Source organism: Chiloscyllium plagiosum, unplaced genomic scaffold (genome assembly GCF_037043375.1).
Source record: "Chiloscyllium plagiosum isolate Xiang-an unplaced genomic scaffold, Cpla_swu_hap1 HiC_scaffold_12, whole genome shotgun sequence".
NCBI classification, from domain to species: Eukaryota; Metazoa; Chordata; class Chondrichthyes; order Orectolobiformes; family Hemiscylliidae; genus Chiloscyllium; species Chiloscyllium plagiosum.
In genome coordinates this window covers 21,480,789-21,505,303 of record NW_028270150.1, presented here as the reverse complement: position 1 = coordinate 21,505,303, position 24,515 = coordinate 21,480,789, and the positions used below count along the sequence as shown (strand labels likewise).

Genomic DNA, 24,515 nt, shown 5'->3' with positions numbered 1-24,515 from the left:
AACACACAGTATGCGATAGAAATGTAATGTATAACACATCACTGTTATACATTTACAGCTTAAACACTTGGACATCCCAGTAGATTGTGGTATTTGAGGTATATACACTTGCTGGTTTATCTAGAGTGCCGGTTGATAGATTGCCAGTTAAAACAAATTTTCCCTTAAGTGAAAGATTGTGATGTTGTAGCACTTACATGATAAAGGAAAAGAAAGAAGCACTGAGCTGAGATGTAGTGGGCACATGATCAGACTGTGCCAATCTCATGAAACCAATATGAGATACATAAAGCCAATTTGTGATTAAGCTAATATATTATATGGTATTGAAGCATAGTAAAGAAACTCTTATGTGAAGAAACCTTTATTCCCTATTTCTGATTGAAAGCTTTCTGGATGTTTTAAATACTAAAATGAAATACCCTGCAGTCTGAAAAAACAATGGCACGGGACTTGGGAATACGCAAGTGAAGTTTATTTCAGGAAAACAGCTTTTAGTAATGCAACTTTCCATTCACAAATCCATGTGTCCATGTCCATTCAGACAATTTTATAACCAATTCTAGCATTTTCCCTCCTATTGATATAAGGCTAGTAAGTCTATAGTTCGCTGTTTACTCTCTCACTTCCTTCTTAGATAGCAAATGGTATTAGATTAGATTACTTACAGATTAGATTACTTACAGTGTGGAAACAGGCCCTTCGGCCCAACAAGTCCACACCGCCCCGCCGAAGCGCAACCCACCCATACCCCTACATTTACCCCTTACCTAACACTACGGGCAATTTAGCATGGCCAATTCACCTGACCTGCACATCTTTGGACTGTGGGAGGAAACCGGAGCACCCGGAGGAAACCCACGCAGACACGGGGAGAACGTGCAAACTCCACACAGTCAGTCGCCTGAGGCGGGAATTGAACCCGGGTCTCTGGTGCTGTGAGGCAGCAGTGCTAACCACTGTGCCACCGTGCTGCCCAAAACAAGTCACACTGCTTATTTGCTGCTTGATCAAGTGGCATTTAGTTGCATACTCACCCACCATGTTATACTAGCAGTAACGGTACCTGTTATTGGATTCAACTTATTTGAGTTATTAATATCACCAAGCCACGAATAAAATATTAACTTGCAAACCACAGGAAACATTCTAAAATGCTACAGAAGTTTGCAAGATAATCGACAATGTATCAACTATTTCTATTGCCACCTCTTTCAACACTCTAAGATAAATACCATCAGGCCCTGGGAATTTGTCAACTTTTCGCCTCAATTTCTCCTGTACAAATGTTAATTTCCTTCACGCTTATGATAAATCTAAATATGATGTTTCTTATGCGGGCAATACTTAGGATAATCAGTGGAGCAGCAATTATTTAAAAATAGTTATCCTTAAATTCTTTTCTCTTTGAAACCCGTTCATTTTTAAATTGAATTATTAATCCCACTTAAAAAAATGCAAAATATTTTATTCGTGGCTTGGTGATATTAATAACTCAAATAAGTTGAATCCAATAACAGGTACCGTTACTGCTAGTATAACATGGTGGGTGAGTATGCAACTAAATGCCACTTGATCAAGCAGCAAATAAGCAGTGTGACTTGTTTAAGTGCCACATGATCAAATATCACATGGTTAAACATTCAAGAATGCTACAGTCTGGAATACACAATGGGGAGCAAGAATATTATATCAGCACTTTCAATACAAGTCAAAACTATATAGCAAGGTTTCTCTTACAGCATTCTTCATCCTCGCCATAACGGCACTGAGGAATCCCATCACACCAATGTGATGGACTCACACATCCATCACTCTTTCCACAGGGTATACAGTTGGAAGTCGAAACTGAAATAATAAAAAGGAAAAGATTAGATTCCATTTGAGCAAACACCTTCCTAATTACATCGAAGACGCAAGGGAAGGAGGCAGGTGGAAATGTCACCTTCCACCTTTTGCTCTGATTAAATCTTTCTGACCTTTCTGTCAAGAGTCTTCCCTCCCTACCTCCAACTGAGGCCTTTAAGTCATCTGCCACCTCCATATTAGCAGCAGGTGGGGAGCACTCTTATTCTTGCAGGAGAAACCTGAACTTAACATGGAATCCCATGAGCAGGATCATGGGGAGATTGGTTCAGGACATCCACAGGCCATAAAAGGCACTATATAAATGCAAATTCTTTCTTACTTAATCTCTCTCCAATTCTATAATTCTATGTGTGATCATCCTTTTTAATTTTAACATCTGCATAAAGCTTTACAGATTTAAGTAAGCATAATTCTCCATTTTCCTTTATAATTTTTCCTAACCTATCAAACTTTCTGCTTCAGCCTCAGAATACGATGTTACAGACAGTTACCCACCATACAAGTGAGCTCCACTGTTCTTATTCATCTGCCTAGTATTTCTCAAAGAAGAGATCAGAGAGATGGTACATATTTTTAAACTCTAAAGCTTAATACATTTGTGAAAAAGGGCATTGGGAAAATACTATTGTTATACTCACTAAAATACCAGGCGACACCAGATGCAATCCCCAAAAAAAGCAGCACACCACCAATAATCAAAGCAACCAATAGGTTTGTCTTCTTAGCTGTAATATTAACCATATCAAGTGTGTTAGAGCAAACCTGACAGTCCACTACATGACTTTAAGTCAGTTATCATCAGACGGACTGTATGCTCGTCTTTATATCGACTGACACAGCATAGAAACAGACAATTCGGCTCAACACATACATCTTGATAATTGATGTTAAATAAAACGCCTCTTCAACACTTCTACATCTAACTTTGTCAACATATCTTTCTACTGTTTTCTCACTCCTTAGAGCAAAGAACAGTTCACTAATGAACAGTTTACTAATGATTCATTAATGTCCCTGAGGGAATGAAACTGCCATCTTTACCTGGTTTGGCCTTGATGTGACTCCAGACCTACAGCAATGTGGTTGACTCTTAACTGCTCTCTGGTATGCTTCAGATACATAGGATATTGGTGAGATCACATCCAGAGTACTGTGCACAGTACTGGTTACTATATTTGCAGAAGGATGTTAATGCATTTGGAAGCAGTTCAGAGAAAGTTTACTCGACTAACAGCTGTAATGAACAGATTGCCTTATGACGAAAGGCTAGAAAGGCTAGGCCTGTATCCTCTGCAGTTTAGAGGAGTCAGAGGTAATGTAAATGAAGCATCTAAGATCCTGAGGGGACTTGACCAGGTGGATGTGGATCAGATGTTTCCACTTGTGGGAACATCTAGAACTCAAAGTTTGGGAGAAGTTTTGTAGCTCGGGTGCTCGTTGTTGTGGTTCTGTTTCTGGGAATTCCCAGCTCGGCGAACAGAACCACAACAACTAATTGTCTTGATTAAAAATAAGAGTTCACCCACTTATGAGAGAAATGAGGGGAAAAAAACTCTCCAGAGGGTTGAGAATCTTTGGAATTTCCTTCCTCAAAAGGGAGCGGATACAGAATCTTTAAGCCAGAGGTCGATAGATTTTTTTGATTTCCAAAGGGATAAAAGATTGTCAGAAGTATGCAGGAATGCAGAGTTGATGGTGAAATCATTATCTTATTGAATGGTGGTGAACAGGCTTAATAGGCTGAGTGGTCTCCTCTATTCCTGATGAAGGGCTTTTGCCCGAAACGTCGATTTTTCCTGCTCCTTGGACGCTGCCTGACCTGCTGTGCTTTTCCAGCACCACTCTAATCCAGACTCAGGTTTCCAGCAGCTGCAGTCCTCATTTTTACCTACTCTTTTTCTTTGTCTTTTTATGTCTGAATGGGTCACGTCCATAGGGGCTCACTCAATGTTACTGCAAATGCAAGGAATTTTCATTGGACATTCTTGTGCTTCTTCTTATAGGGATCTCAGTTGACACCTCATCAACCTGCTGCTGTTCAAGAACCATTTATCCTTTCCATCCTCCTTGTACCTTCTTCCAACATGCAGTGGTGAGATGGTGCATCTTCTTGCATAGTTGTAGCACTTGGCATTCACAAATGGATAATTCTGAGACCAATGTTCCTCTAAACATCCTTAATGGGACTTGGTAATGACACTCACTGGGGCATTAAGCTTGTCCGGCTGCAGGTTATTTGCTGGTTATGATCTCTGACTTCTCTCCAGTAATGTCTGCCATTTTCATGAGCAAGTTATTTCAAAGGTAACTTTGGCAAGATCAGCAACTTACTGCAAATGTACTCACTTCTTAATGACACATGAAAATAGCCACAAGAGTGTGCTATAACATCCAATCTGAGCCCAAGTTCCAGCTCTAAATCTGTAACTTTTCAAGGAATTCGATATATAATGCTAACTGATATTGGTATTGATATATAATGCTAACTTCCATAATGTTGGCCATGAGACTGTCATCAATTGTTATATTGAGATCACTTTTGCTCCTTTTGCCAATTACTTCATGCAGTCAACAGCTATCTCCTCACAATTAAAAGCATTGTAAATTTTAGTCAAGAGTGTGGTCCTGGAAAAGCACAGCAGGTCAGGCAGCATCAAGAAACAGGAAAATCAATGTTTCATGAGTCCTTCATCAGGAATCTATTGTAAAAATTTAGATCATCTGTAAACATTATAACAACGTCACCTATAAGAAGAGTAAATTATTGACATACACAATGAACAGAATAGTAAAGAGTATTAAATCATGCAGATTTAAATCACAAAAAATGTTCTGAGTTGAGAGTGTGGTGCTGGAAAAGCACAGCCAGTCAGGCAGCATCCAAGGAGCAGGAGAAATCAACGTTTCGGACATAAGCCCTTCATCAGGAATGAGGCTTGTGGGTCTGGGCTGAGAGATAAATGGGAGGGGGGTGGGGTTGGGGGGAGGTAGCTGGGAAAGTGATAGGTAGATGAAGGTGAGGGAGAACATGATAGGTCAGAGAGGGCAGTGATGGACTGGTCCAGAAGGCGGTGCCGAGTTGGAGGCTTGGGACTGGGATAATGTGGGATATGAGGAAATGAGTAAGCTGTTGAAATCCACATTAGTCCCGTGTGGTTGCAGGGTCCCAAGGCAGAATATGAAGTGTTCCTCCTCCAGGTAACAATGTGGCGGTGAAGGAAACCCAGGACTTGCATGTCCTTGACAGAGTGGGAGGGGGAGTTGAAGTGTTCAGCCACGGGGCAGTGAGGTTGGTGGGTGTGGGTGTCCCAGAGATGTTCTCTGAAACGATCTGAAAGAAGGCATCCTGTCTCCCCGATGTAGAGTTGACCACACTGGGTGCAACAGATGCAGTAGGTGACATTGGGGGAAAATCTGACAGATGTGGAAGGATCCCTTAGGGCCTTGGACAGAGGTGAAGGGAGTGGTTTGGGCACAGGTTTTGCACTTCCTGTGGTGGCGGGGAAAGGTGCGAGGAGTGGGGTGTGGACTGGTCGGGGCTATGGACCTGACGAGGGAGTCGCGGAGGGAATGGTCTTTTCGGAACGCTGATAGGGGTAGGGAGGGAAATATATCTCTGGTGGTGGGGTCTGTTTGGAGGTGGCAGAAGTGATGGAGGATGATGTGTTGATGTGGAGATTGGTGGGGTGAAAGGTGAGGACGGGGGGGTGGGGGGAGGAGGATTCTGTCCTTGTTGCTTTGGGAGGGGAGATACTTAGAGGAGATACGCAGGAGGGTATTGTCAACTATGTCGGGAGGGAAGTTGAAATCATGGGAGAAGGAGGCCATCTGGGACTTTCTGAGATAGAATTGATCATCCTGGGAACGGATGCAGAGGAGGCAGAGGATTTGGGAATAAGGGATGGTGTTTTTACAGGAGGTAGGGTTGGAAGAGGTACAGTCTAGTTAGTTGTGGGAGTTGGTGGGCTTGTAGTAAATGCCAGTGGTTAGTCAGTCACCAGAGATGGTGATGGAGAGATCCAGAAAGTGGAGAGACCTGCAGATGCCGGAGTTCAGAGATGAGAGTGTGGTGCTATGCAGATGCAGTCCTCACTTTTTCCCACAAAAAAATGTTCTTCCAGCCTTTATCCTTTGTCCCATTGACTATCACGGTTAGATCTAGTGACTTTAAAAGAACAGCGATATACCTCCAAATCGAATTGCTGCATGACTTGCAAGGGCACTTGCAGGTGTTGGTGTTTCCATGCATCTACAGCTCTAGTCTGTCTTGGTGGTAGAAGTTCTATGTTTGGAAGACGCTGTTGAAAAGGTTTTGATGAGTCTAATCATGGTAATGCCATAATGACTCGAGAGGAGATGATTAGACCCTCAATTGTTGGAGATGGCATTTGTATGAAATGAATGTTAATTACCACTTATCAGGCCAAGCCTGAGTGTTCTCCAGATCTTGCTGCACATGTACACAGACTGCTTCAGAGTCTGAGTGGCGGCAAACAGTGCTCAGTCATCAGCAAATATCTTCATCTCTGACCTTGCGATGGACAAAAGGTCATTGATAAAACAGCTGAAAATAGTTGGGCCAAGGACAGTACCACAAGGACTTCCTGCAATGATATCCGAGGGCTGAGAGGACTGACTTCTAACAATTTGGAAAGGCAAGGACTGCTCTCACTTATAACATTACTTAGTAAGTTATGTTCTACTTTATATATGAAACCTCAAACCAGAAGGACAAGTAACAGCTCTTTTTGTCATTAATAATACACAGCATCAATAGATCTGTACTTCTGTAGGTGCTTATTATGTGGTCTAGTGTCAGCGTTGACTGCTTTGTAGCACACCCACCTCTACAGTTAGAAGGTTTTGGGTTCAAGTCCTGTTCCAGAAACTCAAACATATAATCTCAGTTTGCGTTTCAGTACAGTACACCACAGAGGGAGCTGTACACCATTGTGTATGCATTCTATTTCAGACAAAATGCTGAATTGAGATCTTGCCTTTTCTCAAGCAAATATAAAAGATCCCACAGCGCTGTTTCAGATAAGGTGTTCTCCCCATAGTCCCAGACAATATTTATGCCACAATCTAATTCTATGTCTCTTATTCATCGTACTCTGTGCAAATTGGTTGACACCACATTTCTTACATCACGTTGAGAGTTACACTTCAAATCAAATACTCCATTAACTAAAGAGACTTTTAGGAAAAGCAATATGCTACTGCACATTAAGGATTGGTTAACTCCACGGGTCAACTTGTAACAGATTGCAAGTTACAGAGCAGGCACGACAGCAAACCGATTGATTTCAGTGGCACGGTGGCTCAGTGGTTAGCAATGCTGCCTCACAGCACTAGGAACCTGGGTTGCAAATCCAGCCTCAGTATACTGTCTGGAGCTTGCACATTCTCCCTATGTCTGCGTGGGTTTCTGTCAGGTACTCCGGTTCCCTCCCACAGTCCAAAGATGGGCAGGTTAGATGGATTGGTCATGCTAAATTGTCCATATCAGGAATGTGAATGTCACCATGGGAAATGAAAGGTTACAGATAAAGGGTAGGGGTGTGCGACTGGGTGGGACTGTGGATTTGATGGGCTGAATGCCCTGATTCCATACTGGATGGATTCTGTGGAAAATGCTGAAAATCTGAAAAAAGTAAATGCTGGGGAAGCTCAGCAGGTCTGGCAGCACCTGCAGAGAGAGGGAAATAGAGTTAACATTTCAAGTTCAACATGACTCTTCATCAGAACTGAAAGGGGTTGGAAAATGATGTTTCAATTCTGTATCCAGAGGAGAATATAGAACAGATGTTGAGGGTGCTCAGGGCCAATGTCAAAAGTTTTGCTGATGGTCGTGAAGGAAAGATAGAAATGTAAGAAAAGTGTAAATGAAGGTGAGAATGGATCTGCTCTGCTGAGCAATGTCAACAAGACACACCTATATGTCTGTGTGTCTCTGTATTTGTCAAGATTGAGGAGGGAGGTGGTAGAGACAGGATGAAATGAGAAAATTAAGTAAAATGAAGGATACAGAGACTCTGAAGTTGTGGATTTCAATATTGAGTGTTAAAAATTGTATGGTGCATGAGCAGAAAATGAGCTTGCATTGTATTTCATTGAAACATTGTCGCAGACCCAAAATGGACATGTTGTGTGAGATTCTTTTTATTCACATATGGCTGCTTCTGGCTAGATTAGCCTTTATTACCCATCCTGAGTTACCCAGAGGGCAATTAAGAGTCAAACACATTGCTGTGGGTCGAGAGTCACATGGAAGCCAGACCACATAAAGATGGTAGAAGGACATTTGTAAACCAGATGGATGTTTCTGACAATCAACAATGAATTGATGGTCATGATTAGACCTCTAATTCCAGATTCTTTATGGAATTGCAATTCCACCAACTGCCATGTGGCGGGATTTGAACCTGGGTCCCTAGAAAATTAGCTGAGTTTAACAGTCTACTGGATTAACAGTCTAGTGATAATACCACTTGGCCAATGCCTCCCCAATCAAGATGTTTATTACAATGAAAAGGGTCTGGGGCCTTTCCTATGAACAGAATGGAGGTGTTCCGTCAAGGAGTCACCCTTTAGGAGAGAGATTTAGGATGTCCTGAGACTGTAAATGTTGTAGTTTGCCTTCAATATCCCCCACAATTTCAGCCTAGTTTAGACCAAGGCCCGTGATTTACTTGCACACTGATGTTTAATTGTGTCTCCTGGGCATAATTAAACTGTCTCAAACCAACCATGAGAAGGAAAGTGTTTTTCAATCTATCATTATCAGAGATGCACACAACCATCTATAGGAGCAAATGCTGAGGGAGGGATTAATCCAGGAGGAAGAAGTACATACCTGGCACAGCAACAAAACTTCTCTGATTGAATGATTGAGTCCCATAAATTGGAGGTTCATAGACATTGTAGGTTGGTGAGTGGTGGTGACTGGATTCATACTCATGAAATATATGATGATTACTGTGCGAAAATTTCAAATTCAAGTAGGGGTTTCTTTCCTGCAAAGGAAACATCTTCAGGTAAAATGGTTTTCCATGACAATTTTGTCCCCAAACACCAAATCTTCTTCACTTAGTTATCACAGTCACAGAGCACAGAGCATACTATGGGGGACATGATTGAGTGAACATTTCGGCGGTGTTCACTGACGTGCCACACAAACACTTGGCTCTCTTTAGTTCCCTAGCTGCAGTTTCCAAGAGCGAAGGAGCACCGAGTGGAGTCAGCAAGGAAGCTCCAGGTCCCGGATTACTTCAGGTCATTGTTGGGGGGCAGGGGTGCATGGGAAATGTCAGACTGTGGATTGAAGTCTCAGGGAGTTTACTGTTGCATGGAGGAGTGAGGGGGGGCCTCTGTTGGTGAAGGAGAGGTGTTTTCAGTGGAGGAGAGGGCACTAATAGTCAATAGAGGGTGCGCTTGAGAATGGGTGGATTGAGTAAGTTCATTGGTGAGACGAAGCATTGACAGTAGGGTGGGAAGGAAAGCAGCTGAGAAGCATTGGCACTGGGGCTCCTCATGGTGTGCTAGTGGTCACTGATATTTGTGGGAGGGAGCACAGCCTGGAGATAATAGGGCTGTGGAGTGGGGCAGTGCCTTAAACAAACTCGCTACCACAGCCACATTTGCTTCCTCAGTGCCTGCCTCCATAACCAACTCATCCCACACAGACTCCGGACCACCTTTAAACCAGCAGAGTTCGGACCCAAACAGGACAAACAGTACAGACTACAGATTCAAAAACACCAGCAACGGTTCTCCTTCAAGATCCTCCATTCCACGCTCGCAGCAATGCGCCAGCACCTAACCTCTCTACAGGCAGCCCTGCCTCAGCTGAGGGCCACACTCTCTCAGAATTGCAAAGGACCCACTCTGTACTATATCCTCAGGAGAATTCATACTCTCAACAAGCAGTATTTCAATTCCATCTCAAACATCAAAAACTGTAAGTACAACAAACTTTTATCTACCCACCTCCATAACCAGCACTCCTCACACATTCCAGAAGATTTCCCTGGCCTCAGAAACTACTCAGACGTCATTAGCCATGCGGCTGATGCAGCTGCCACCCCCACGCTGATTGATGATGTCACTTCCGCCCCCATCATAGCCACTTCCACAACCACTTCCACCCCTCACAATTCCTCATGCATCACACGTGACATCACTTCCGCCCCTCACATCATCGCTGATGCCACACGCTCAGTGGCTTCCACCACCCCTACTGCCGTGTCTGCCACCATTTCCGCCCCCACCAACGCCACTCACCTGCATTCTGCTGACACGCCCCCCACAGACCCCACTGTCACTATCCCCACCTCCAGAACCCCGAGGGGAACACTACCCCTGCTCATGACTCCACCCTATTCCCCCCACCACCACACCCACTCCAGTTACTGGCTCCGCCCCCACTCCCAGCTCCACACCCCACCAGATCCCAGATCCCAGCCCTGCCGAGTTTTCACCATCCCTCCAGACCTTCCCCTCACTAAGGACGAACGATCAGTCCTCAGCAAAGGACTCACCTTCATCCCCCTCCATCCATGCATCAATGAATTTAACACACGTGGAGTGGGGCAGTCAGGAAAGTGGAGTTGAGATGTTAGTCAACTCAGCCATGTTGCTATCAAATGACAGAGCAGGCTTGAAGGTCAGAATGGCCTTCCTATTCCTCATCCTCCTGTGTTTTATGAGCGATCACTGGCAGTGGTGAAGGGACACTGACAATAAGAGGAGAGAGCACTGGCAGTGGCATTTAGTGTCACGATTGATGGTGCAGAAACACTGGCAGATAGTGGGTAGAGGGTGCATTGGAACCATGCTTAGAGATACCAAATTTGGGAGGAGAGGCAGCCCATTTAATTGGCATGCATCCATTCTCTTAGAAATGTATGAAGAGGTAATAAGGTTACGTTTAGATGTTACAGTCTTAACAACCACAATCCTCCACACATTTAACCAGTCATAGAGTCACAGAGCTGCACAACATGGAAACAGACCCTTCAGCCTAACTCATCCATGCTGACCAGATATCCTAAATTAATCTACAGGTCATTCTGCTATAATGCGCAATTCATCAACATGTATTTAGTGTAATGCGGTTAACGAATTGGAAACACTATTTCTAAAGCACGAACTTTTAAAACATGTGTTGGTTGTAAAGCGATTACATCACCAACACTTTAAGCATTGTTTCTAAAGCACAATATTTCTTTAATGTAAGGTTGCACAAAAACGCAACCATCATGTTATAGAAGAACTGAAGACACATTTGCAAGCATCCCTCTAAACCCTTCTTATTCATATACACATCCAGATGTTTTTTAAATGCTGTAATTGTCAGCCTCCACCACTTCCTCCGGCAGCTCATTCCATACACATACCACCCTCTGTGTGAAAACATTGCTGCTCGGGTCTCTTTTAAATCTTTCCCCCTCACTTAAACCTATTCACACTAGCTTTGGATTCCCCCAGCTTGGAGAAAAGACCTTGTCTATTCATCCTATCCATGTCCCTCATGATTTTATAAACCTTATAAGGTCAACCCTCAGCCTCTGACACTCCAGAGAAAACAGCCCCAGCTGATTCAGCCTCTCCCTATAGCTCAAACCTTGGCAACATCCTTGTAAATCTTTTCTGAACCCTTTCAAGTTTCACACATGGTGGCTCAGTGGTTAGCACTGCTGCCTCACAGCACCAGGGTCCCAGGTTCAATTCCAGCCTTGTGCGACTGTCTGTGTGGGGTTTGCACATTCTCCCTGTGTCTGCGTGGGTTTCCTCCAGGTGCTCTGGTTTCCTCCCACAGTCCAAAACTGTGCAGGTCAGGTGAATTGGCCATGCTAAATTGCCCGCAGTGTTAGGTGCATTCGTCAGAGGGAAATGGGTCTGGTTGGGTTACTCTTCGGAAGGTCGGTGTGGACTGGTTGAGCCGAAGGGCCTGTTTCCATACTGTAGGGAATCTAATCTAATCTATAGCAGGGAGACCAGAATGAAATGCAGTTGGAGTTTATATTCACATGTTTGTTCCAAATCTTTACGCATCTTAACTCATTGTAAATCATTGCTGTTATAGTTTTTGGCTCAGGCACAAACATTGGAAGTAAAGTTTCACAAATCTCTGTGTGAGCTAATATCAGCAATGAATGGATTCCGTTATGAAGAAATTTTAGAAAAAACAAGCCTCTGATTATTAAAACAGAGAAGGTAAAGGTGAGATCTGATGAAAAGTCAAAATTGTGAAGTTTTTATAAGGAAATGGAACGCTATTTCATTGAGTGAGTAACTAAAGATGATGAATTTAGGATAATTGCTTAATGAAAGTTGGGAGATTTTTTTATCATGGTGTCTAAAACTGAATTGGACATTCACTTCTGGAGAACATCGAAACATAGAACTTCGAGACAGAAGTGGGTGGCACGGTGACTCAGTGGTTAGCACTGCTGCCTCACAGCACCAGGGACCCAGGTTCGATTCCTGCCTCAGGCGACTGTCTGTTTGGAGTTTGCACATTCTCCCTGTGTCTGTGGGGGTTTCCTCTGGGAGCTCTAGTTTCCTTCCACAATCCAAAGATGTGCAGGTTAGGTGAACTGGCCAGGCTAAATTGCCTGTAGTGTTAGGTGCATTAGTCAGGGTAAATCTAGGGTAGGGGAATGAGTCTGGGTGGGTTCCTCTTCGGTGGGTCAGTGTGGACCAGTTGGGCCGAAGGGCCTGTTTGCATACTATAGGGAACCTAATCTTAAAAAGTATGCCTTTGAGACTGCTCTGATTCATGAAGATATGAAAATATTACACGATACAATACAACAAAATGCCTTGAACATGGGATATTTGAGGAAGATATCTCCTTCTTCCCCATCTGCTCAGCTCTGTGGTCAATTAGTTATGAACTATTTTCAGATACATGCATCCCAGTAACCACACACAAAGACTCTGACTCTGATCAATCCTTAGGTTTGATTGGTATAATTCACTCTGCGTTCCACAAGCCACATTATTTATTATAAACTGGTAACTCTCACCTGGATGGCAAAAGTTCAAGGGTTAGTCCCAGGAGGGGCACAGACTAGCTACGGATACATTAGAGTCAGTGGAACCACATAGGACCCTTCAGCAATGCTCAAATACACAGAAGTGGAAGGTGAAATCCCTTCTGGAAGTAGCCAAAAGGCCAGGAAAAGTGAATAATGGAGAGAAGGGTGAGATGAGGGGGGAAGAAATCCCACTCACCCCCAACACATGGATTGACACTTTTTGATAGAGGCTCCTCATCCAATCAGAAGGCCACTTCTCCCCAGATTTGCTGCGAAGGGTCGTAGCCTGTGATTGGAGAAGCAGTGCTGGGTGAGCAAGTCTGCCAGGCTAGGCCTAGGTGGGCTAACAGGAAGAGTCTTCAGTCAGAGGTCCGATGGTGGAGAAGGGAGGAAAGAGGTTGGCAAGGGAAACACTAATGAGTCTGCAAGCTCAGAAGATGGCAGAGAAATTGGAGGTTCTTTTTAACTCTTCACAGGATGAGGGAATCCCCAGCTAGGCCAGCATTTATTGCCCATCCCTAATTGCCCAGAGGATATTGGTGTCGGTCTGGAGTCACATACAGGCCAGACAGGTAAGGATAGCAGTCTCCTTCCCTGAAGGACATTAGTAAACCAGATGCTTTTTTTCTGACAATCGACAATGGGTTTGTGGTCCTCATTCAACTTAATTCCAGATATTTATTGAATTCAAATTCCCCCATCTGTTATGGCAGGATTTGAACCCAATTCCCTGACAAGTGCCAGACAAAATCAGGGTAAATGTGAATCTGCAGGGCAAAGCCCTGGAAGTGGAGAGAGTCTGTTAGACAAGGCCTGGGGCAATGGAGTCTTTGGTGCTGGAAAATCACAGCAGGTCAGGCAGCATCCGAGGAGCAGGAAGATCGACATTTTGGGCGAAAGCCATCAGGAAGCCTGAAACGCCGATTCTCCTGCTCCTTGGATGCTGCCTTATCTGCTGTGCTTTTCCAGCACCACACTCTCGACTCTAATCTCCAGCATCTGCAGTCCTCACTTTCTCCCAATAGAGTCTCTGGACAAGGCCTCGTTGGGCAGGGAGAATGAGTCTACAGTGTGGGCAAGGAGAATCAGCTAAGGGTAGCAAATCTAATACGGAGGGGGATTGACTGTGTAGGGTGATAGCTTGAAATATGGGAGTCAAGTCACTACCCATAGGCCATAGCAGCTGCTTAAGAAACCCAGGCCTTGCCTGTGATTTAACAGAGGAGCCTTGAAACACACTTTACAAGTTACAATGCCTGAAATGTCTTTTAAATATGCACCAGGCCTAACTGAGAAATAGCTCAGATATCTTTCAATCATCTGTGGGGGCCAGGCCCTGGTTCCACCTGCTTTTTAAAGCCCCATTTCTAATAACACATTTCTACCTCAGGCCAGAGACAAGAAGATTAAAATTACAGAAACTGAAGAAGGTTAGATAATATAAACCCAGATGTAGCCCTGTGAAAAGATTATACAGATATGTTTTCTAGTTTACAGAGCCTTGTACTTACTGCATAATTGATGAAAGACATGTTTCAATAAATTCAGAACCGTCCAGCCCCAAATCTTTTAACACTTGATGGAATCTGAAATGTGATACAGGAAACTGGCTTGTGAGGAGAGGTTATCAATAAAGACAATCCCAGAACTGGCAACTCCTGAACTTTGATGGCACATCAATTATTCACTCAAGGAGAGGCCTAATAGGGCTCTTTAATCCCAGATGATCATGGTTCTAGGAGGTAAAAGTCACTTTACATCATTTAGGCTAATTGGATATAACAGCAGCGATAACAAACCAAATAAAAGATCATCGTAAAGTAACAATCAACTGAGCCACGGTTGACAATGCTGCCACCACTCTGTGGTCATTAATTCAGCATTACCATCACATAGTAGTAAATCCCTAAGAAATTCCCATCATTGGAGATCACTTGCAACAATCTTTTACAAAGTTAAAAATCACACCAGGTTATAGTCCAACAGTTTTTTCTTGGAAGCACTAGCTTTCAGAGTGCTGCTCCTTCATCAGGTGGACACCAGTGCTTCCAAATAAATCTGTTGGACTATAACCTGGTGTTGTGTGATTTTTAACTTCGGACACCCCAGTTCAACACCGGCACCTCCACGTCATAACAATCTTTTAGTCTTTATTCCTCTTCTAATTTGGTTGCACCTCTCCCTACCTACTCCTCCCTTCTCTTTATTGCATGCTTTTGGGAGCTGGTGGGTTTTAGATTAACTGCAGCAAAGCATTGTCATGACAGGGTTGACTGATAGATTTATTCTCATCACATGTATCCAAAGAGAGTGAAAAACCTTGTTTTGCCAGCAATACAGGCAGATCATGGCAAACCAGGTAAAATAGATCATAGGGTGCTTAGGCAGAGCGAAGCATACAGGGTTACAGCAGCGCAGAAGGTGCGCAAAAGCAAGATCAGCATTATTTGAAGTACGAATGTCCATTCATCAGCCTAACAACTGCAGGGAAGAAGCTGTTCCTGAACCTGCTGGTGTGTATGTGTTCAGGCTTCTGAGCAGTCTTTGGTGAAGCCTTTCCATGGCAATGATAAGTGTAAATGGAGTCCATAGATGGAAGGTTAGCTTTCATGATGGTCTGGCCTGTGCACACAACCTTCTGCAGTTTTTATGATCCTGGGCAGAGCAGTTGCTGGACCAGGTTGTGATGCACCCAGATAGAATGCTTTCTATAATGCATCTGTAGAAGTTGGTAAGGATCCTTATGGACATGCCGAATGTTAGAGTTTTAGATTTTATTGCCATGTGTACTCAAGTACAGGACTACAGTGAAAAGTATATGATGTCGCCACACATGGTGCTATCTAGGTACCAAGGTATCTAGGTACAAAAAACTTAGGTACTTAAAAAGTTAAGCATTACTTCATAGAATAATAGAAAAATAAAGAAGAAGATAATAGTTCATATTAGAGTCTTTCGTAGTTTAAACTAGAAAAATAAAGGAATAAGTGAAAAGTTCAACAGTGTTTGATGAGTCCTCAGTGTGGGGCCTGCCTTTAAATCCATGACAAACAGCTCCCGCAAGATTTCACTGCCTGGAAATGGTAAGACTGGTTTGACAGAAACAACCGGGAGATGCAGGAGCTAAAATTGCAAGCACCGCAGAACACTCTTTAATGTGTTTCTCAAAAAGATGCAAATGCAGAGTGAGGAGAAACCTAATTGTGAGGGAATGCATTGCCTGGAATTGTGGTGGATGCAGGTTAAATCCAGGTATTCAAGAGAGTGCTGGGTGATTACTGAAAGAGAAACAGTGTGCTGGGTCATGTGGAAAAGCAGGAGTTGTACATGAAGACAACCTGCTCAAACAGCCAGTGCAGAAGCATAGTAACAGAGAATATATGAGCAGCATTAGGCTATTTGGCCCTTCAAGCCTGCCCCGCTATTCATTGTGATCACGGCTGATCATCCAACTCAAGTGTCTGTTCCTGCTTTAGCCCCAAATGCTATATCCAACGCCTTCTTGAAATCATTCAATGTTTTGGTCCTGACTGTTTTCTAGCATGGCAAATCTCACAGACTCAGCACTCTCTGGGAGCAGAAATTCCTCTGCATCCCAGGCCTACCTGTCACTTCACCTGATGAAGGAGCAATGCTGCGAAAGCTTGTGACTTCAAATAAACCTGTTGGACTATAACTTGGTGCTGTGTGACTTCTGAGTTTGTCCACTTAAGTCCAACACCGGCACCTAATTAGTTTACCCTGGACCCTTAGACTCTTAGTGAAAGTCTAGAACCAGGAGACACAGTCTTCTCCGTGTCCCTTGCACCAACACCCCAGCCATATCCACCGACTACTCACTGGAGGGAAGCATCTCTACACGATGTGTGGGAAACTGTGCGACCTGCATCGCCCCCAGTCCAGAGCCAAGACCATCGCGATGTCTGTCATCGAGCTGAGGTAAACAGATGATTCGTGTGTGCTTCCATTTGAAGGCCGAGCTCCATATCATTATGAATCAATCCACAGAGGTGTATGAGAGAATGGGCCTTGAGATAAAGTCCAGAAGCCTAAGGTCCTGCACCAGTATCCTGTCCCCTGACTATCAGGACACCTGGATGCCTGGACAGGATGGATCAATTAAGGTGAAGGGTGGAAGGTATAGGGGAGATGTCAGAGGTGGGTTCTTTACCCAGAGAGTGGTGGGGGGCATGGAATGCGCTGCCTGTGGGAGTGGTAGAGTCAGAATCTTTGGTGACCTTTAAGCGGCAATTGGATAGATACATGGATGGGTACTTAAGCTAGGGCAAATGTTCGGCACAACATCGTGGGCCGAAGGGCCTGTTCTGTGTTGTATTGTTCTATGTTCTAATTCTCATTATCCTGCCAGTGAGGACCAAAAGTATTTATGAAATTCAACATCCCTCCAGCATAGACTTTAGCTGACTGAGAGACAGAGTGCTGAATGACAAAGCTCATGTTCTTGACAACGTGCAGCAACATCTCAAATCCCTGGAGGAATAACTGTGGCCATGCCTCCATCAAATCCTGTGTTAGGATTTCCATTGCAATATCAGGACCCTCACTCAGGCCAACATCCCCAACCTTTAGGCACTGGAAATGTGGAGGAGGCGGGTTCAATTGAGACCAACAAGAGGGCATTGGTTGTTTATTTGGAAAGAGACAATGTGCAGGGATATGGGGAAAAGGTCCAAGATTGACACCAGCTAATAGAATTTGGAGAGATACAATGGGCATACCTGAGCCATAACAATTCTGTGATTCTGTACTTCTGTTGCATTGGGTGGTACATATATTTGACACAAGTCTTCCAAAACAAGTCCTTGCAGAGTGGATTTGATGGGTCAAATGGCCTTACTTCCACTCCTATGTCTTACGGTCTTATTCCAAGCTTCATCATGAAGAACGGTATGTAGGAAGGCTTCAAGGGCCTCCTTACAGAAAATCTGCCCGAGAAAAGATGGTAGTCCCAGTGACTCAGGGGGTACCCTTCTCCAAGATCACCCAAACTGGAGTAAAAGCCTCCACAAAGCTGCTGGCTAACTCAAGCATTTCCAATAGGCTTATGTGGAGACAAATGGTGTAAGGAGTGTGCACGTGTGTGTCACAACACTGGAGTGAAAGAAAGGTGATTTGTTGTTGAGGAGCCGTCGAACAAGGAGAGAATTTTTTTATCCCTTCTTCCATTTTGGACAAAACTCTCTCTCTCTCTCTCTCCCCCTCTCTCCGCACCCCTCCCCCCTCTCTCCCCCACCACCCCCCTCTCCCCCTCTCTACCTTCCCTCTCTCTTTCTCTCTCTCTATCTCTCTCCCTCTCCCTCCCTCCGCCTCCCCCCCTTTCTCTTCCCCACCACCCCCCACCCTCACCCCTCTTCCCCTCTCTACCTTCCCTCTCTCTTTCTCTCTCTCTATCTCTCTACAAGATTGCTCCATCTTGAGTGCTACTGCGTTCTAAGTTACCTGGGATAGATTGTTGTCATCAAATCATTATGAACCATTGACTTTCTATCTCCTACTAGTTTGGTTTATTCTTCTTGAACATCTGTTGCCCTTCTTTCAGGCCAGTGCATTGATGCTCTTATTCTTTTCATCCCTTGGTGATGATTGAAATTCCCACGACCAACATTAATTTTTGCATGGATTTCACGTCACTTCTTCCCGTCCTGTCTACTCATTGAGGCTGGAAGTCAACTGTGACTGAAACCTGTTACTGTAAACAAACAGAATAATATAAAAACAGAGAGAGCGAGGGAAAGATACATCCAGAATGAAAAATAATAAAGAACAAAAGATAATCCACCATTGGTTCCCCAATTCCTTCTTTTAACATTTTAACACAAATGTGTAATTGTCAAATGATGACAGCAGTGATGTTTTGATAATTTATGCAGTGTGCGAGCAGCACACAATACATCGTGTTGCACCTATCACTCAAATTATCACTTGGGTAAAGGTTTATAACAGCTTTCCTTGAAAACTGAGTGATCCAACAAGTGTCAGCCTTTTCAGGGGAATGAGGAAGTTAGCTCAGTGAGTATATGAGGAGTGCCATGAGAATTGATTGGGAATGAATACACCACAGGATGTTTTGAAAGATAAGGAAGTGAGCAGGCTAATCATGTGACAGGTGACAAAATAGTGAAATGATAAACAAGGGGATAGGACAAAGAAATAAATTATTGAGAAATGTAAAATGATGAGGTACACAGGTAAGGGACTAAGCCAGTGAAATTATTTTCCTCCGTGCAGACTCCAATGGGTACACATTATTATTTAAGGTTATTATTCTTACCTCCTAGTGACTGCTTTCCCACACTTGCAAAGTAACTCCCAACTTGGAAACAGTATTGGTATTAACTGGTCCTTTGTGATCTTCAGACAGCTGCGTATGTCACAATGAGGGCCTGATGTCAATGAGTTGCCCTCCAGCAGTTAGTGCCCGTGCACTGTCACTGCTTACACAAAGTAAATGCTGCTGCTATGACCTTGCCGGGTCATTGAGGTTCCCCAATTACTGATGGTTCCAGATGGGACACCTCAGAAGTTTAGCTTCCTGGGTGAAGAGGGATGAACTGGCTCCCCTTCTATGTTCACTCACCCTTCTGGTTGATCAAAACATTCATTTCAAAAGCCTCCTATCTGTGCTGCTACTTTTCTCCCTGATGCAAATGCACTTACATTTTACAAGGAGCCAATTTGATTAGGCTTTCTTGAGGTAACAAAGAGTGAGTTTATTAATTATTGAATGTGAGAAAAGGTGCAAACCCAACACACACATGCAATGCAGATTAGAAATAAGAGAAGAATCCAAAAAGATAAAAGATGTTTTAAAAATTAGGTACAGATCAACCTCTGAATCTGAAGTGCAGATGGTCGAACATTGTAGCTGTTCCAATGAAGGTTATTGGCAGTGTTGACATTGATAGGTGACCAGTTGGCTTTGGGTTGTTTAGTTTTGTAGATTAGTTGAGATACTGTAGTTCTGATGCAGGTCAGCCATGACTGAATTTCGGATTCAGGGTGGGACAATGCCCTTTGTTGTCCTAATTTCTAACTGGTTTGCATCACTTGGAATTAGAGAACGCCTTTCCCTGGAACACAGGAGCAACCAGGGAATAGTTCTCCGACAGCATACCAGTACTTGAACACTAACATACATGAGAGTATTTGGACCATCTTGGTAGAAACTGGTGATTTCACCCCCTATTCCTGTGTATTCTTCGAAGGGAAAACATGAAATGTGGCTGTACTTGGGATATAAGGCCTTAGTGGATGACTTGCTATTGAGCAGGGTTCATCAGAATTATTATCATTATTGCCACACAGTTTCTTTGACATCTTTACGTGTTGAATATGTGAATTTTCATGAGCTTCACACAGGATATTTTTCCTATTCATTCACAGGATGAGGGCATCACTGGGTAGGCCAGCATTTATTGCCCATCCCTAATTGCCCAGAGGGTAGTTAAGAGTCAGCTACATTGCTGTGGGTCTGGAGTCATATGTAGGCCAGACCAGATAAGGATGTCTGTTTCCTTCTCTAAAGGGCATCAGTGAAGCAGAAGGGCTTTTTACTGACAATTGGCAATAATTTCCTGGTCATTGTTAGACTCTTAATTCCAGATTTTTATTAAATTCAAATTCCATAACCTGCCACAGTGGGATTCAAACATAGGTTCCCAGAACATTACCTGTGTCTCTGGATTAACTGTCCAGCAATAACGCCACTAGGCCATCTCCTTCCCAGGGAAGCATTTGGACATACATGGAATAGTGTAGGTTAGATGGGCTTCAGATTGGTATGACAGGTCAGCGCAACATCGAGGGCCAAAGGGCCTGTACTGCGCTGTAATGTTCTATGCTCTATGTGCTATGTTCTATGTTCCTCCCCAGGGAAACACAGCTGATAGTAGTGAGATTTAACACCACATCGCCATAGAGTTGGAACTTAATTTCAGCGCTTTAGACCACTCGGCCACGCTACCACATTGCCAGGCAATCACTGAATTTTAATTTACAGTTTTTTTTCCTGCAGCAGTCCACCTTCTAGAAACCACACATTTCAGAATCCAAACTAAAACAATGTCACAGTACATCATGATTCTGACCTGACATTGTGATACTACAAAGACACTCTCCTTGAAGCGCAGCAGCACATTAATGACAGGTGCAGCTCACCATCAAGATGGTGTCCATTTGACTCACTGGGTCTAAATGCCTTAATGACAAGACAAGGGAGGCAGCAGGGAAGGGAGGCAGCAGGGAAGGAAACCTAAGGAGACAAATCCTGTACTCCAGGTCTCACTGATTAATGACTCTCTTGTGGCCAATAGGTTGAGAATGGATCCCAGTCACACGAAGCATCACAGCAGAAACTCATGACTTTGGCACCAATAAACAGGACCCAGTAATCTTGATCAGACAAGGCTGAAGCTAAGGGAACATCTGGACTCTGTGTGATGACCAGGCGCTCACATTTTCCTCCCAGTTTTCTGTGACTCCACTTCGAAACCCCATTGAACAGTGAACTTTCAGCCAACTGATCCAATGGCCAGGCAGGGTAGAAAATTGCCAACACCAACTCCCAGAGTGAACCAATCTTTTTCAGGAAAAAGCAAATTAATTTCCAAAAACTGGTAGGTGAAAAGGAAAAGGTGTCCAGGGTCCCCTGGGATAATTTTGGCTTTAAGCTGTGCTTTAAGTGAGTGCTTGTGAACTGGCTGACTGTTACACACCAATTCATGGTTGTCACATTTGCCTCCACAAATGTAAATTGTACACATCGAGCATGTTTCATGGACAAATAACATTTGAACTGCTGCCATGATGTGGGCAGGATACAGGTTTGCCATGTAGAGTGATGTTAACAGCATGGGTTCACTTCCTGTACCAACTGATGTTACTCTGGAAGTCCCACTGTCTCAACTTCACCCCTCATTTGAGGTGTGGTGACCTTTAGGTTAAACCTCCAACTGCTGTGTCTCTAATGAGGGAGTGGCCCACTGTGGCAATTGCACCATGACCTGATGAGGAAGTGTTTATGTTAGCTCCCATAAAATCAGAGTGAGATGTGAGTCACATGGTACTGAAAGGTTCGGCAGATATTTATTACAGCTTTTTCAGACACCTCGGCTTCTGGGCCAATACTAAACTATTCAGGTAAAACTAGTAGCTCACTTCCATCAGCACGTCATTTTTCAAGTGGCCCCAGTGGAATGGAGTCTGAGACTTTTATACCCCTCAAGTCACAGGCTATGATATGAGAATGATTTCATATGGTTGCACATTCTCCCCGTGTCTGCATGGGTTTCCTCCGGGTGCTCTGGTTTCCTCCCACAGTCCAAGGATGTGCAGGTTAGGTGAGTTGACCATGCTAAATTGCCCGTAGTGTTAGGTGCAGGGGTAAATGTAGGGGAATGGGTCTGGGTGGGTTGCTCTTCGGAGGGTCGGTGTGGACTTGTTGGGCCGAAGGACCTGTTTCCACACTATAGCTAATCTAATCTAATCTAATCTAATCTAAGTAACTCTTAAAGATGTACTACAGCTAACTGTGACATTACTAAGTTACTATGTCAATCTTATAGATATTAGTTAGAGGACTAGGCTGGAGTTTTATAGATTCTGGATCAGTGGAGTTTTATAGACTATACCAGTAGGTGGTGACTGCTTGCCTTTCATTAGCAGATAATATTTCTATGTTGGATGTTATCAATGTGAATCTGACAAGTGAATAAATGCCAACTGGAGAACAGAGCTTGCGTAGATTCTTATGTGACAGCAGAATGCCCTGCAAAGTTTACAATGCACAAGCTACATTCTGAAGAGATGGTCGATAAAGTGTGTTTTAGAATATAGTGAACTTAGTTAAGAAGAACAAATTTGGCTCACAGAAGTTCAAAACTTTCTAGTTTATTACCTCCCCCATACTGAGGTGGGTGTGGCAGTGGAGGGGATGAATTTCTGCCAGGAATTATCAACTCGCACTTTGCCCCTGGAAAACTTGCCTAGATAATGCTTTGGCTGGGAAGGGCAAAAGGCCTTCAACTGAAGAAACACAACATTATGTTTTAATTGACTTCATGGTTTTCGCAACTGTCTTGCCTGGAATGCTTTCCACATTTCTTCCGGATTGTATGAGGGTAATTGTAAAACAATCTGCCCAGCAGGAACTGACAGACCAAGTACAAGGCTCAAATTACTTTATTCCATTTAAAGTACGCAGAGACAGATATTTGGCAGATACATGTGGACTTCCATCCTGGAAAGGTAGATTTAAATGGACCCCACCCCATATGAATTTTCCAAGATATGTCCCAGTCCATTTCTGATTAAATGCAACTTTGTCTGTGGCCATATTTCTAAAGTAAGATGCCCACCTCAGTAGCTGCTGACTGTATCTGGAGAACAATGAGTTCTCTATGTGTTATAATGTCAGGTTAACTACTTTGCATAACACCATGGCTCTTCTGGCTCCAATAGGATGAAGAGCTGAAAATGTGTTGCTGGAAAAACACATTTTCAGCTCTGATCTCCAGCATCTGCAGACCTCACTTTCTCCAATAGGATGAAGCAAAGAACAAATTTTCAAAGCTGCAAGGAAAAACTGGAGAGCAGTCCAGCCAAGAACATTTCAATAGTGTTCCAGTTTCCATTAATTCCGCTTGGTAATAAAGATGTTGTATTTCTAGCTTATGCCCTGGAAGGTAGGGCAAACTGTTTGGAATGTGCACAGACATCTCCAAATAATTGAACACACCTTTTTAATTCATAACTCAGATTGCATAATATCCTGTTATGGTTTAGGTAGCTTTGCTGGGAGCTGTTCCAAAGTGTTGTTTAAATACAGCAATTTATCCAACTTGTTTTTCTTTAAATTTAATTGAGGCATGTCCTTTAAGAGAAATCTCAACAACCACCTGATGAAGGAGCAGCACTTCAAAAGCTCGTGCTTCCAAATAAAGCTGTCGAACTATACCTGGTGTTGTGTGATTGTTAACTTTAAACATGTGACAGAAGTATTTTCACTTTGTTTCTTTTCTCTCCCATTGCTGTTGCTCTCGAAATCAAGAAATTTCAATTCTGTCCTTCATTTTGTTTTTTTGAACCTGTTGTCAGCTACCTGGCTAGATATGAAATGAAGAAATTTGTATTTGTATAGTGCCTTTCAGGATTCCCATCCTGAAAGTGTAGTTACTGCTGTGATGTGAGGAACTGTAGCAACCCTCATAAACAGCAGTTTGAGAATGACCAGATAATTAGTACTTAAGATGTGGACAGTCATAACTTTTGACCAGGATGTAGGGGGATCATTCTCCTCCTGTTCTTTGTCCTCGTGTCATCAAATATATTACACCCATCCACGAGGGCGCTGCTGTCTCATCTCAAAGATACCAACTCAGAGAATGCAGCCCTCCCTCAGGACAGTACATGGAGCCTCAGAGAACAGCCTTGTGCTCAACTAGTGCAGCTGAAAGTTTGCATTACACTGAACACACCAAAGTCAGATCAGGCAAAGCATTGGCAGGGAATTCCCCTCTCCTGGATCCCAAGTCTGAACTTTAAACCCAGGGAACAGCCTTGCAGTTTTGTTTTTTGTTTATT

The 24,515-nt window shown here is 43.5% G+C and overlaps 1 protein-coding gene across 1 annotated transcript in view; it reads right to left on the bottom strand.

The window, feature by feature from the left end:
* The window catches only part of LOC122555578 (transmembrane protease serine 2-like), a 44,070-nt gene extending 41,450 nt beyond the window's left edge, over positions 1-2,620 (bottom strand). The window contains exons 1-2 of the mRNA XM_087993191.1: positions 2,508-2,620; positions 1,741-1,848 (exon numbers count right to left, since the gene is read on the bottom strand). Coding sequence (XP_087849317.1) covers positions 1,741-1,848; positions 2,508-2,610 — 211 coding nt within the window. The 5' untranslated portion in view covers positions 2,611-2,620. The remainder of the gene's footprint in view (positions 1-1,740; positions 1,849-2,507) is intronic.
* Positions 2,621-24,515: the final 21,895 nt, after the last annotated feature.